The 15,654-nt window shown below is 45.2% G+C and overlaps 1 protein-coding gene across 2 annotated transcripts in view; it reads left to right on the plus strand.

The window, feature by feature from the left end:
- Window positions 1-13,391, plus strand: part of LOC147885385 (uncharacterized) — a 183,182-nt gene extending 169,791 nt beyond the window's left edge. For both annotated transcript variants that reach the window (XM_087396618.1, XM_087396619.1), the window contains one exon: window positions 13,193-13,391. In XM_087396618.1, the coding sequence (XP_087252744.1) occupies window positions 13,193-13,294 (102 nt within the window). In that variant the 3' untranslated portion in view covers window positions 13,295-13,391. The remainder of the gene's footprint in view (window positions 1-13,192) is intronic.
- The last annotated feature ends 2,263 nt before the right edge of the window (window positions 13,392-15,654 follow it).

The following is a 15,654-nucleotide window of genomic DNA, read 5'->3' on the forward strand; positions in this document are numbered from 1 at the left end:
GGGGGCTACCCCTCAAAAACTGGATGCAGCCTTCTTGGTGGTCACTTATCTCCATAGGGTCCGGACTTGGGTACCACTACCTCTGGATGGCACAGATTTCCATGGGTAGCTCTAACTTCATCTATGGCATTGGAATCAGAGGGGGATTAGAGGAGGTGGTACGAGATTATTAGAATCAAGGCTTGGATGTCAGGATCCCGGGCCATGGGTTCAATTCATTTCTTGGCTTAGAGGTGTTCCACCTCAATCTTTGATTTCAATGATCAGAGGGAGTCATGACTCAACAACAGCCGGACTAGGATCTCTCTCTCAAAACAAATCTTCCTCCGTCCCTATCACATATATGCACTAAGAAAAACCAAATGGAGCATCATCCTGGAATACTAACCCATAGCCAATATCCTTACTAGAAGGTAGCACTAGACCCGGAATTCAGTTCCTACAAATCAGGCTTCATGACTTTAGTGATCACCTCCAGATTCGTGAACTAGGCATTCAGATAAGTATTTATCATCCAGGTATACCACAGACAGTCACCTCTGTCATCACGATGGGGGGCCCCTTTCATACACTAGTTTGAGCTTTAGTACCAGAAGGAGATGTCGTGGACATTCTAAAGTCAACACAGGCTGCCACACAGGCATCCGTACAACCACACAAGTAGCCTTATGCAGTCAACAACACAATCAACTGACAGTCAATGCCACATCATCAAAGGTGAAAAAACACAAAGTTGACTTTTTGGTCAAGAGGCAAAGCACTGACTTTTTTTGTCAATGTTGACTTTTTGACCGACTTGGTGAATGGTCGCGGCGTTGACCAGCCGAGCAAGGTCAATGCTCGGCCAGGCTGACCTAATAGCCTATAAAAGGGCAGCCTTTGGCCCTCCTTCATCCAGCCTTAGGCCTTCAATGCTCAGCAAAGGCAACCAAGAGCCCTAACAAGAGACCAACAAGGTAGCATGAAACCGGCCTTCAATAAATTATAGGGGAGTAAAACTAACAAGTAACAAGTCAACACTGTTACATTAACAGTTCAGCGAAAGCATTACCAGTAGACTGGGAGCTAGAGTGACCCTGCGCCAAGACAAAGACACAGATTGGCCCCAAACCTTGGCGCCCCTTTCGGTATTTCTTTAATTATGAGAGAGAGCCAGAATTCTAGGCTACAAAAAGGATAGATTCCTTCTTACAACTGGAGCATTCCACATCCCATTGGGCATCCACATACCTTGCATAGCCTTTACTGTTCACCGCTCTCACTAAACCTGGCAATAAGAATCCATCTCTATTCTAGATTTACTGCACTCAGCCTGGAACTGTTACTAGCAGCTCATGCAGCCACTCAGTCCCCCACAGCTGTCACTAGTACCCAATTAGTCATCGAAATCTGCTCAAAGTAGAGAAAGAAAGCAAACAAGAGCTTTCTCCACTGTCCAAGACTACCATGACCAATAGTCTCTCACCCTATGGGTCACACATATCCTGATACAATAACTTGCTTCCCAAAAGAGATCCAGCATCACAATACAGCAAACACTATGGCAGTCACACCTGTACCATCCCTCTCGGGGTTCCAGGGATACTTCCCATTCCAAGCATGGATTCCCAACCCCTGCCTACTCAGCAGCAATGAGGCTGTACCAAAGATGTGGCGTCTACCTAGCAACCACTGCCTCCATGTGACCCATCTCATAGAGAAACCAAAAACATATTCCCATACGGAACATGTTACTTGCCAAGCCAGCAAATAGGATACACAATGAATTTGAACCCACTTGCATTCAATGCTTTTTCCACTTCCACCCAGACAATCACAAGTGTCCACGGACTCACTTGAATACCCAAACAATGGGTGAAAGCATAACTGAATTGCCCACGGTGCTCAGAAGCACGAACAACCTCTGCAAGCATTCATTGCAAACCATCATGCCCAGCAAGACCTTCCAAAAACACAGCCCAATGTTCACGGGCAATCACTTTAAGGGGTGAGTGCACCTTCCCACCAACCAAGAGCTCAGCCAAGCTCATTCATGAGCTATTTGCACACCCCTCATGGACTCAAAGCATGCCCTATCAAGCTGAGATGAACCTCCATTCAGCCACTTAGTAGCCCATATTCAAAGGGCAAGTGGGTGGCTGTCGTACAGCCCATACAACCACAAAGCCAGCATTTTGTAACCAATGGCCATCAAGCAGCCCGAACCTTCCATACAGCCTGTACTATGTCTGCTGCTCCAATCCGTACAGCCTGCTTATTAATGCCCCGTACGGTCTGTACGTACCAGCCTTACAAGAGCACGAAACTCCTCTGTACAGCCTGCATTTAATGGCTAGCCTATTCTGTACAGTTAGTGGAAGGAGTAGGCAAACCGTACGGTTGCATTAATTACTCATGGTATTCTAGTGAGACAGTGGACACTTGTGGTTCGCTTGAGAGTGTGTGGTCCTGCAAGGGCTGCTAGTAACAGCTCTTGAGTTCAAATGCAGGTGTTTGCACTGAGTATGGATGCCTATGGTCACACGGGTGTGAGAGCAGAGCCCGGCACGGCTAATGTTTGTGATACTGATGCCTACTTGACCACACTCCTTGTTTTCCTAGGGTCCTGCCCACATGCAGGCCAACATGCATGCGCCAGAAATCATGCCCTCGTGACATAGCCCTTGGCCTACAAGGATCATCAGTGAGGATTCACCTCCTCTCTACAGTGTCTATTTAGTGCAGTTTTATAGTGAGGGTTTCATCCCTTTATACAGCTGTATTTAGTCCTTTGGGCATTCATACATTTAGTTATATATTCATCTTCGGAGGCCCGCTATACTCTCCCTCTGATTCTTTCACACACATCCACAGCATCACTTGTGTATTGAGTACATCATCTGTTAGTTTCACAGAGTGAGTCAGAGTCTATCTCCCGCTACAAGGCAAGACAATTTCCCCAGGCCATCTAATATGATGCCAATCTTTCACATGCAGTGGAAGAAGATTAGACTTGTGGAAATTCTCCTACAGGCCAACTGCGAAACCATATTAAGATAGAGCACGCATGAGGCAGGGAAGATCCCTCTCAGTGTTCTAGGGGGACTGAAGGAGGAGTCATTAGCAGAAACTTGCGCAGTCAGTGACCTTCTTCTATGTTTCTGTAACCCATGCAATGTACCTGTAGCTACTAAATGATTCATGTTGACGTATTTAAGCATCAGATCAGTAGCTATCACGTATAACAACGCACTAAGAGGGCAGTCTTGACGTACTGAACAAGAAAGAGTCCATTCATTTGCAAGATCACCAGTTAGAATGCCAGCATCTTTACTATCTTGATAGATCCTTTAAATGATATGCTGCGTTTTTATCCCCAATCCTGGTGATCAACTGGTCTATGAGATGAAATCCCATTGTAGTGGTGTCAAATGCTTTAGCAATGTCCACCTACAATAAGAGAACATCTCACTCAGGGTACTTTTCATATTCAATTCCCACATAAGCATTGGCCACATTATCTATAATATGTCTGTGGATAGGGTGTAAACCATCATCCAAGAATGTAGTGCTATCCTATTACTATGCTTCAGTTGGATGTCAAGTCAATGCGTGCACAATTTCTCAAGCACGCTGTCATGGGGCACGCTGTCACGGGGACGTGATTTTTATTGTGCAAATAAAACTGTGGACATTGAGAAACCCCTGAGGTGCACCCACGAATTCCTAGGTGCACCCACTATGCCCAAATGCTAGGGGCAAGGCAAGGTTTGGAGGGGTCATAAAGTTGGGCCCAAGGGAACCCAAAGTGTGTCATTGGTAATTGGCTTAGGGGCTTTAATGAGCCACGTGGCAGTCCCAAGTGTGCATGTGTTGGCAAGTGTAACCTTCCTCTCTTGAGCGGCTTTTTCTCTCACTAGCCTACCTTGGACCTTCCTCTACATGATGACATACGGGATTATTTTTGTCACGAAACTCGAGGCGATTGGCACACATTTCAAGGAAAATCGTACGGATTTCACGCACGGATCCCAAGGCGCTTTGATGATTTTGTGCAGATCGTGTGAAATCTGCTAGCTGCTGTGCGGAGGTGATTGGCACGCAAATGGATGTGATTGGCATGTATTTAATGTTTCGTACGGACTATTGCACGCATCTCGAGGAACTACCCTTTGCAGTGCACATCATTTATGAGCTCTACAGATGAAGTCCTTTGCTGTACGGACTGGTTTGACACGCATTCCGATGCAATTCTGTAGGCTATACGGTTGACTTGGCACACATATCGAGATTCATTGCTAGCTGAACGCTCTTCTTACCTGGGGTGTAGTCTGCATGTTGTTTCCTTGTCTTTGGTGCACTAGGCTCGTTCTTTGGCTCCTCCTCTCTAGCTCTTTTTACTGGCATAACTTCAGGCTCCTCTAAATAGATAGGTAAGACTGCAAGCTATTTTTTCCTCTCCGAAGCAGCTTATCACAATTAAGCTGAGTGTGACCCCATTCTCCACAATTGAAGCATTGATACAACTCATACCTTCATTGGTTTGCCCCTCTCTCTACATCCTTGCGCCAACCAGCCCCTTTGCCATCTCTCCCTTTGCCGATCAGCCATTCTCCTCCGTTCTTGGTCGTTTTCTTGCTCTTGAATTTGCTCCATCTCACTCCGTCGATCAGCCATCTCTCTCCGTTCTCTCCGTCGATCAGCCCTCCGTCTGTCTGTCGTTCATGCTCAACCCTCCGTCCATCATTCAGCCCTACGTCCGTTGTTCAACATTCAATTACTATCTCTCTCTCCTATCGCTCTCCCTATGCTCTCCCACTAGCCCCCGCTCTCCCGCTAGCCCCTACGCTCTCCCGCTAGCCTCGCAGCCTACGCTCTCCCGCTAGCCTCTCAGCCCACGCTAGCCTACTCTCTCTCCCGCTAGCCTCCCTACACGCAGCCTACGCCTCCCCCTACACGCCTACGCTCAGCCTACACGCCTATGCCTACACCATCGCTCAGCTTGGTTAGACTAACTCTAGTTAGTAGGCTAGTTAGTAGGCTGGTTAGACTATCTCTAGTTAGACTAACTCACCAGACAGTCGTTCACCCAGTTACTCCACTCCAAAAAAAAAAAGAAAAGGTGTCACCTGTCATTTTCTGTCTGTCAGATACAATCTGTACCTATTAGAAAGCAACAAAAAAATCATAGAAAATCCTCCTCCATTCCCCTCCACATTCACCCATTCTCTTCCGCCCCAACCTACAGCCCCGCCTTCGGTTCCCTCCCCCTACACGCCTACGCCATCGTTCAGCTTGGTCATACTAACTCTAGTTAGTAGGCTGGTTAGACTATCTCTAGTTAGACTAACTCACCAGACAGTCACTCACACATTTACTCCACCTCCAAAAAAACAAAAAAAAGGTGTCACCTGTCATTTTCTGTCTGTCAGAGACAATCTGTACCTGTCAGAAAACAACAAAAAAATCAGAGAAAATCCTCCTCCATTCCCCTCCACATTCACCCATTCTCCTCTGCCCCAACCTACAGCCCCGCCTTCGGTCCCCTCCATTGAACTCTCCCACTTCCCGCCTTTTTTTAGCCCCCTGGAAGTACCTCCCGTCATGGGGGGGGGCTCATGCTCCTGCTCCGACCTCCCGCTCCTGCACTAAGACCTGCACCGAACACGAGTTAGTCAAACAAAATGGGGAAAGGTGGCAAAGATACAAGTAAAGCCGCCAAGAAAGATGACAACAAAGCCAAGAAACAAACACAGCTGAAACTCGAGGATGTGAACACACGCTACAACCGCAATGGACTCAGAGTTGACAGCAAAGCAAAGGCGGGATCCACCTCTGCCTCAGCTTCAGCTTCGGTCTCAGCTACATCCTCATCCTCAGCTTTAGCGCCAGTCTCAACGTCAGCTCCAGTTCCACTTTCAGCTCCACTTCCGTCTACAGCTTCTACAGTTACAGCTACTAGCTCTGATATTTCCCTACCCATGACATTGATCGCTCCACCCTCCCCTAAGATAGAGGGGTTGTCAGTGACACCATCTCTCCCTTCCTCTCCCGCTATAGTTCTCTCTCCGATCATGACACCTACTTTGGAGGGGTCATACATTGTTCCGCACTACTCGACCTTCTTCTCCCCTCTGCCTCTCAGTCAGCCCACATTCCCACACCCTGCTGAGATCGTCTCCTCTAGGCCACTATCATCTCCATACCGCACCCATCTCACCTAGTCATCACCTAGCCTCCAGTCTCATCCTCACACTTTCATGCCACAGTCCTTTCAGTTTTCGCTAAAGCACGGACGAGCTGACCCATCAGAGGCTTGGGAGAACTTGTTGATGGAGGTTCATAGCATCCGAGAGCATGAGAGGGAGCTATCACGCTTCGCACAGGAGCAGGCACGCTTCACCCAAGAGCAGGCGCATCTCATACAGGAGCAGTCTCAGGCTATCCGAGACCAGGTTGATCTTATTCAGAGGCTTAGACATGAGATCTCGCAGCTCCGATAGGAGGCCACTGCTATACATACAGTCCCAGGGAGCACTTCTTTTGCTGTAATTCTCATTTCCAGCCCTCATTTGCTCGCTTTTAGGCGGGATCATGGGACCATGGACCACATTCTTGCGCTCAGATGTATCATCGAGGAGGCGAGGGCATGGAAGCAGAGGGTTTATTGTTGCTTTGTGGATTCCCGCAAGGCATTTGACACGGTTCCGAGAGCCCGCCTCATACGACGCCCACAAGATTATGGTTACGACCAGGAGATCATTTGGGCTGTCATGGCACTTTATGAGCGAGTTTCAGGCAGAGTCCGGACAGGATCTGGATGGATAGACGAGGGGGAGAAGGTTGCTCTCTCGGAGGACGTTGATCTAGATACTACTTTACGTAGATGATGTGGCTCTCTTGTCTTCCTCAGCAGAGGGGCTCCAGAGACCTCGACGCACCACAGTCCTTTTGTGAGTCTCATGATTTGAAGGTCAACCTGGGTAAAACCAAGGTTATGATCTTCAATATGTCTCGAACCGTCATGCGCTAGGAGGAGTTCGCATTTGATGGATCCCCTGTTGAGGTAGTTTCATCATACACTTATCTTGGGGTCGTCTTTTCCAGACCCATCTTCACTATGAGACCCGCGATGCATGCACGTCTGAGCAGAGGATATGCTTCATTGGCTAGACTAGAGAGGCAGTGCTTCCGCTCTCACTTTCAAGATCCATGGACCAAAGGGTTTCTTTTTGACTCCTTGGTTTGCCGAGCAGGGATGTATGGAAGTCAATGTTGGGGGCCAGACTTGTCGGATACAGAGTGGGTCAGGGTGGAGCAGCTATAGGTTCTCATGTTATCACAGATGATCCGTGGTAAGCCATCCGTTCCTCACCAGATCATTCGTGCGGAGTTCGGGTCACCCCCATTACAGCTAGATGCTGCATTTCAAGTCATCACGTACCTGTACCGAGTCAGGGAGTATGGGGATTACACTTCTGGGCGTAGCAAGATACCATGGCTGGCATTGTCCTCTTCTATGGCACTTGCAACAGGGGGAGACCAGAGGTGTTGATATGCATGCACAGAGAGATGGTTTGAGGGGCTAGGACTCCACATGGACAAACTACCTCCATTCCAGTACAGCATGGATGCTCCGTTCTCTCCCCTCCTATCACACGAGGGCAACCAGGTTATCCGTGAGGATCTACTACAGCTACACACATTCCGGACTTGGTTGGGCCCGAGTGATCTTCCAGTGAAGCTGGGCTTCTGCAGGGATCACTTTACATATCACAGCGGGCGGTTTCATTGATCCACCGGATACACGCAGATTCACCTATCCCACTCGCTGAGGATCTCTCTTGGGCAGTTCCGGGTCTCTTCACACAGACTTCGTATCGAGAGCGGCATAGCAGAGCGGTTACCCAAGGAGAGGCGCATATGCACACTGTGTGACATGCAGGAGGTTGAGACAGAGGAGCATTTCATCTTCAGGTGTCCTGTTTACTATGAGATCCGAGGGCGTTTCTACTGCCTCTTCAGAGATAGTTATGGGGTTTTGCCCTGTCTCCTCTCCTACCCAGACTAGCAATGTTTGGCTGGTTTATTCATGAGATGCTTAGACACCGCGAGAGGATACTCCGAGCACAGAGATAGGAGTAGACTTCTTTCTCGACTGATACCTTTCAGAGCTCTATCACGGATTTCTTTCAGCCAGATCACATAGACCCCCACGAGACGAGATCTCGACATGACCGTGTCCCGGAGCTTGTAACCCGACAGCTCAGACAGAGGGTTGACACACAAATCATACTTGGGGACATCCCCTATTTGCAGCCACGTGTGTATGACAATCTTGCACCCAATGGCGAATTGATAGACTATAAAGAGGTTGGGGCTGCTGTAAAATTTGAGACATTCAATGGGACACAGGTTATGCTAAAAGGATTGACTTTTGTGCAACAATTTGATTCCGCCTATGCTGGTGGGAACTTCACGGAGTCATCAAAGGTCAGGAAGGCAGCCACATTTCTCAAGCGCAATTCACTTAAATGGTGGACTAATTTGCTTTTGCAGGGTAGAGCCCCTACCACTTGAGTTCAAGCAAGTCTTTTCGTCTGCTTGGCTCACCACCACTTTTGAAGTGGACATAATGACAGCTTGGCACAAGCTGGATGCCGCGAACTGTAAGAACCTGGAAGAATACAACAAAAAGTTTTGGGAAGCCTTGCTGCCCATGAGTTCTTACAAGCGTGTGGAGCTATCCAAACAGATTGAGAAGTATTGTTGTGGGTTGCCAAAGGAAATCCGAGATTACTGCACCTGAACCAAAGTCTCCAATATGTCTTAGATAGAAAATGCCACTACAGCTTATGCCCTCTTGCAGGGGAAGACTTCGGGCTTCAAGGGCAGCAACGAGGAAACACAAAAGTGTAAGGGCAGCAAGCAAGGAGGCCATAAACATTTCAGAAAATTTGAGCAGCCCATCAAGTCTAGATTTGTTGCAGGACAAAGGTGAGGATCACCTCAAAAGATGATGTCAGAGGCAGAGAAGAAGGCCTTCTAGGATGCCAAGAAATGTCTCATATGCAGGGAAGAGGGCCACCAAGCACATGAATGCCCAAACAGAAAGAGGAAGTTTCCCTCGTTGGATCAGAGTGAGAACAAAGGAGAAAAGAAGGTTGACCAAAGGGGTTGAGAATGACCATTTGAAGATGAACCATTCCATGTACGAGGAGGGAGAGGTCTCTGTGCTGTCACAGTTTTTCTTGGACTCTGCCAAGCTTCCTGCATAGTTTTTTCCTTTACTTTCGATTGAGAAGTAGAAGGCATCAAAGAAGAGGCATTTCCGTTTGACACAACCGAGCTTTCCCCTTATCCTGGGCTGCAGTAGTAGGCTTGTTTGACTTATTTTTAACAAGAGAAGGGCCACGACAGTCCTCAGGATGCATTTGAGCAGGCATAGCATCTAGAGGCATTTTGTGTAAAACCAGAGGGCATTGCGAATTCATGTGCCCAAACTTCTTGCATTCAAAGCAAGCTCTTGCAAATAATCCCCATTTGAGCTTATAAAAAGCACTTCCCATAGCAACGTTGTTGACAGTAATAGAATAAGATTCTGGAGTGGGGTTATCTGTATCCCACAAAATACAAAATCTATTAGAGTTGCCATTTGGCCGTGGTGGACACACCACCTTTCCCAAAGAAGCTGCAATTTTCGGCAACAGAGAAGCCAGGCATTGAGGGAAGTCCACTACTTCCACCCACACCGGACAGCGATGGTCCGATCAAAGCTTGATAGTCCCTGGTAGGTGACCATGGGAGAACGTGCACCGTTTGTTGTCCATAAAAAAAGGAGAATGTTCCAAGAGCATCTGCATATGTTGTTCATCCACCATAATAACTTCAAAGAAGCCCTTGGCTACATAATGCACTTTGTGTACAAAACAACCACCTAAAGTGTGTGTCAACCAGGTTACCCACATCAGCTACAATTGTCATTCAGACTGGAAAGAAAATAATGACTGCATGCTTGGCATATTCACGCGCAGGATCCACAATATCATCCACTTCCACCATTATCCCAACAGTGGGAGCAGAATCTTTCTAGTCCTTGCGAGTGTCTTCAAAACCCTCATGCATCACGTCATAGACCAATTGAGCGTCCAGAGAGGCATGCCTAGGGTCATCCTGACCCAAATCCTGCTTCTATTTCTTATGCATATAAATTTTTATGGTAGCTATTGATCTCCCATATAAACAAAGAAGATAAACCAAAATCCACCAACCGGGCAAGAGAGAAGAAAAAGGAACATATGCACAGTAGAAAGTGAAAGAGAAAGAAAGACTAGAAGTGAAAGAAAGCAAGAGGATAAAACACATTAGTACGAGACTATCAAGGACAGCAAAGAGGAACACAAAAACAGCCGCTGAAGACAAAGAGCAATGAAGGCGGTAGAGCAGAGGTAGATGACGAGCGCAGAAAGTCTGCAAACAGGCTGAGCAGAGTTCCATACATATTGTACGGAACTGTATGGTGTAATTCTGTATAGTCACAGACAGAAAACGGCGACGAAAAGCCTTGTACAGGATAGCAGGATGCATCAGGAGAGCAAATGGGAAGCTGAAAACCATAGGCAGGCGTTGCCATGCTGTACAAACCCTAGAGGAGCCTCCTGTGCAAGGTTGGAACCCTAGAATAGGCCGGGACAGCATGTAGGCGCCATATCTCACTGCTCTCTCGTACCTCCACACACACTTCTTTTTTTTTGGGGAAAACTTTGAATGTTGTATATTACAAGAAAGCTATCCCGAAACTGGGAAGCTGAAAAAGTACATAAAGAGAAAATCTCCATGTAGGACAAGTATACATCATAGTCTATGTAGTGAGTTTGCAGACAATCAAAGAGTGATTGCTGCTAAGAACGACGAAAGAAAACAAAAGGAGAAAACATAGGATCACCAACAAAGACTCTGTGGTTTCTATCTTTCCACACATACACAAAGGTTTTTAAACAAGATTTCATTCAAAAAAATGTACATTTATAGTTGTCCAAAGTGAGACAACTACTACTCAAAACTACCTTTTATAGAAATTAGGGCAGGCTGTTTTACAACAGTGCTTATGGGATAATTCCCCAAAACTGCCACATGGCAACATCCTAACAGCCTAAAGTACTACTTACAAGGCTAATCAAAAAGTCACTAAACTACCCTTTTGGTACACAGACAGGTGGTTGTTAAGCTTAAGGACCAAGCCCAAAGGCTTAAAGTCCTTAAAGACAAGCGACACTTGAAAGGGGATGGGACACTGTGCTATACACAGGACACGCTTTCATGCGTCATCTGCATACATAGTGCCATATTTTGTGGTCACATCATCATTTTGACGACCCCTGCACAAAGTTTGGCAAAACTTCAGAGCAATGAGGATCTAACAAAAGAACAATACCTATCAAGAAAAATGTAACTTGACAAAAGTAAGGAAGCAAGAAACAAAAGGCATGATAGGATACTTGAAGAATGGAAAAGCACATGTGGGAGGAAAGCATAAATCAAGAGGCACTAAGGATATGGATATGGAATATAGATGGCATTAACATAGACAAAATTGCTGCAGTTTCAGAAGAGCTAAAAGAGATGGACATTCTTATTGCACTTGAAACTTGGGAACGCCAAGGTTATGAAGTGGATGAAGAGGATATGGAGGAGGAATAACTTGTTATATAAAAGATGCCCTCTTGGAACAAATATCCATTGTCAAAGAACAATGTTTCAAGCAATATGTATTGCTTCAAATAGACATAAGGAAGGGATCAATTTACTTGGCAGCCTGCCTTCCCCAAATCACCTATCTACAAGAACTAGCGCATATCAAGTGAAGATCCCTCTTTCACCTAAGCAAGGATATTGACAATTTCTTGGACCAAGGTGAGTTGTTTTAACATGAGACTATAATGCAAGGACACAATCACTTCAAATCAAAGGTACAAAAATAGGCAAAGAGTCCCTATGGTTGGAAGATGATAATGATGAAGAAGAGTTGAAATGGGTAAGCAATTTAAAGGATAAAACTGACATCACACAAAATGGGCAGACATCTGATGTCATTCGGAGGGTGTTTTGATCTCAGAAATGTAAATGGAAGTACCTTGTTCCCAAAATCTGAAAATTAAGCATACCAAACAATAAAACAAATTTAGAACTACTTCATTTGCAAGAAACCAATGGAGTCCCCCCCTGGCCCCTTGATTCTCACAGTGAATTGCTCTTTCGCAACTCAACCACTCAAGGAGCTAGTGGGACAGAGCAGGCTTAACATGGACTACAAAAAAACAGACATATATGAAACAGAAATAGAAAGATCAGTCAATGAAATGGAGTGGCCAAGCACATGCCAAGAAATGGGCCAAGTACGCTCTGAGGTTCTCAAGGAAACAGTGGTCTTGTATGGATGTCAAGTATGGGGCGCAAAAGAATGTGCAAAAGAATAGAGAGAATTCAGAAAAGGTTCCTAATAGAAGAGGTAGGGGTAAGAGTGTAGACTTGCTATCCCCCCATGATTTTGGCAGAAACTGGAACACTACCTCTTGATGGTGAAGCTTGATCTCTTATATGGTCAAACTGCAACAAATGGACAGCAATAGAATCCCTTACAAAGTGATTGGGAGCAACAAGAGAAAAAGGATGGTCACAGCCAAGCTTTACTTGAGAAGAAAGGGGCCATTTGAAGCAGAAAGTGTTGGACACTGTAGAGAGGATGTAAGGGGAAAATGGAGTTTCACAAGAAAGAGATCAACCCCATGTTAACATACAATGACCAACAGTACCTTAAGGATAATATTTCCATGTACAAGAGACAAGCTATTTGCAGATTCATAGTCGTGGAGGCAGAGACTGCTAAATGGACAGACACCCCTACAGCCATTAGTAAAAGTGTTTAAGGTTGAGTTTTCTGATTTACCTTCATACTCCAATTTTTACATGTATTTGGTTCTCAATTGTTCTTTCAATTTACTATAAACTGGTACCTGCTTCTCTATTTTCAATGTGATGATTTCGTCCTTCATCTGTTCGGCATTACATTTTTTAACATTTCGGCATTATGGTAATGAAGGAATGGCACAAAATGTTGGTTATCGGCTTGAAGATGAATTTACTTCTAATGTGGAAGTGAACAAATTTTTATTTTGGAACTCATGTAGTCATCTATTTGGCGCTTGAGTTTCAGGATTCAGATTTTAAGGCCAACCTTATTTCCAATCCAAGAGCTTTGAAGGTTCGGGAGCAAAAATGGACACAAACTCTAGGACAGATTCTAGGGCGGGCTTGACAAATAGGCTTTGTTTCCAAACATGTGCACTTGCTGCTGATATGAACATCTGTCACAACGTGAGCATGGTGAAGGAACCCCCCCCTCCCCCCCCTATCGGAAAAATAACAAGTTTTTATGTTCATTGTGAAGTGGAACTTGTTTTCTTATGGTATTATTCTTTATTTATTAAAATAAAATAAAATAAACAATCTCTTCTTAATACCAATCTTATCCGTTTGTTGTTTCATAGTTCTCTCTCTCTCTCTCTCTCTCTCTCTCTCTCTCTCTCTCTATATATATATATATATATATATATCACACGCACACACACACACAGACACACATCTTTTTGGGTAAAAACCTTTATCTCATTCAAAAGGAATGCACATTCATAGCTGCCCCAGAATGGAGCAGCTACTACTAAGACTAGGAATAATGAAAAAAACTTCCAGCTGGACCAAAGGAAGGACTCCAAGAGAATGGGCATCTTGGAGAGAGCGATTCAAGAAAGAACTAAAGAAATGATAAACATCTGCTAAAGAGTTCCTGTACAGTTGAATGTTAAAGGCATGATATAACGACCAGAGTCTAGTAGCGACACTAGTAAAAGAACTTAACATAATCTGGTGTGGAGGCATTTCTAGCAAATTCAACAAGAAATGTCGGCCAAAACAAATCCTGGGAGAACGAGCACGAAGTTAAGCCCCCATTCTTGGAAGAAAATCATGAGCAGTAGGGCAAGTCCAGAGAAAGATGAAGGATAGTCTCCCTTGGATGCAAAGGGCTAGGCCAAGCCAAGGTAACCAACAAAGAACGCACTGGTATTGCACCAATCAAACACTGCTATAAGAGAACTTGTTGCGTGAAGGGAATTTTACTGCTCCATATGCATGAGAGAGAAACCTTCCACCAAGTAATGGTTCCCATGCTCTTGAATCCATGGCTGTGGAAAGTAATATACGGTAAGCTTTTTTGGCATAAAGATATGTAAATGAAAATGGAGAGTAACCCGGATGCCCTTGATCAAATTTCCAAGCCAACAGAGGAAGAGTAGAAAACAGGTGGGAACAAATGAAAAAGTTGAATTATGTCTAGTGAGGATGTCAAATAGGCCTGTGATACGCTTGCGTGCATCTATAATTTTCAATAATCCAGCTTACGAAAAAGCTTTTGTAACACACAATTTCTCTCTTACGGCAAAGTATGCCGTCTAATAGAATAACCCAAATGGCACACTGGTTGATCAGGAGGGAGCAAGAGGCCAGGCCACAAAAGACGATGCCAATCACACTAACACAAAGGCAAAAGTATTGATTTTCTGAAACTCACTTTCAACCCAGCTACAAGACTAAACAACTTCAGTGCCTGCATAAGATGTCTAACATTTGCTTCTGAGTTTCGGAGGAAGGGAAAAAATCATATGCATAAGCTTGGCTTTCAAAAGATGTGCCTCCAGGGAACTCAATACCATGCAAACACTGCTACCACATTAAGGTATCCATATTCATCAACAATGGATGAGTAGTGATGGCAAAAAGCAGGGCACTAAGAGGACAACCTTGACTATTAGAATGGTCGAAGGTTCGTGAAGGAGAGAGGGCATCATATAAAAGGGATGTTTTTTTTTGGGTTGCTATGAGACAGATAGAGGATTCTATGATGTTATTTTCATGAATGGCCAATATAGCCAACAGACTTTGCAAAAATCTCCTCTCTTTTTTTGGAAATCAGTTGGTGCATGTCTATCCATGGATGCCTACCAAGGACGATTAAAGTCTTATTCATCATAGATGCCCTATATGGGTTGAGGTGGTAGACTTGCTTTTCTATTGCAGGCTTGCATTGCCTTATTTGGATGAAGCATTGGGGAAAATGGTTTGTCCCCCACGTTCTGTCGGCAATGCCAATCGCTTTTGTTTGTTGTGGGACACTGATAGACCCACTCCTTTACATGTGTCTCTTCAATTTGATATGCTAGTAATGCCATCCCAACATGTTTTCTTCAAATTGAAATGGGATCAATTTGTTGGTCCTTGTTTTGAATGTGGCGAATTTGGGCATATGTAATATGAATGTCCACAAGTCTTATTGAATCCCCTCCCTGTTGCTATACGCCCGAATGATGCTTCTTTGGCAAAGCATGCAGTGGTGCTGCGCACTCGTGGTTCAGGGAATGCATCTCCTAGCCCCCCCCCTCCCCCCAGTGGCTAAAACAAACAAGGCTAAAGAGCAACACCTTCTAGGGCAAGGGATAAGATGCTGGTTGGAGAGAGCCTCTTCATTGGATTGGTAGCCACCTAAACATTCAAGCCAAGGACAATGAGTAATAGAAATTGGACGGAGAATGCATTCTCCTCCAAGGAGTCTCTTGTGGTTGA

Source organism: Dipteris shenzhenensis, chromosome 25, assembly GCF_047967505.1.
Source record: "Dipteris shenzhenensis isolate YYH24624 ecotype China chromosome 25, Dip_SZ_1.0, whole genome shotgun sequence".
NCBI lineage: Eukaryota > Viridiplantae > Streptophyta > Polypodiopsida > Gleicheniales > Dipteridaceae > Dipteris > Dipteris shenzhenensis.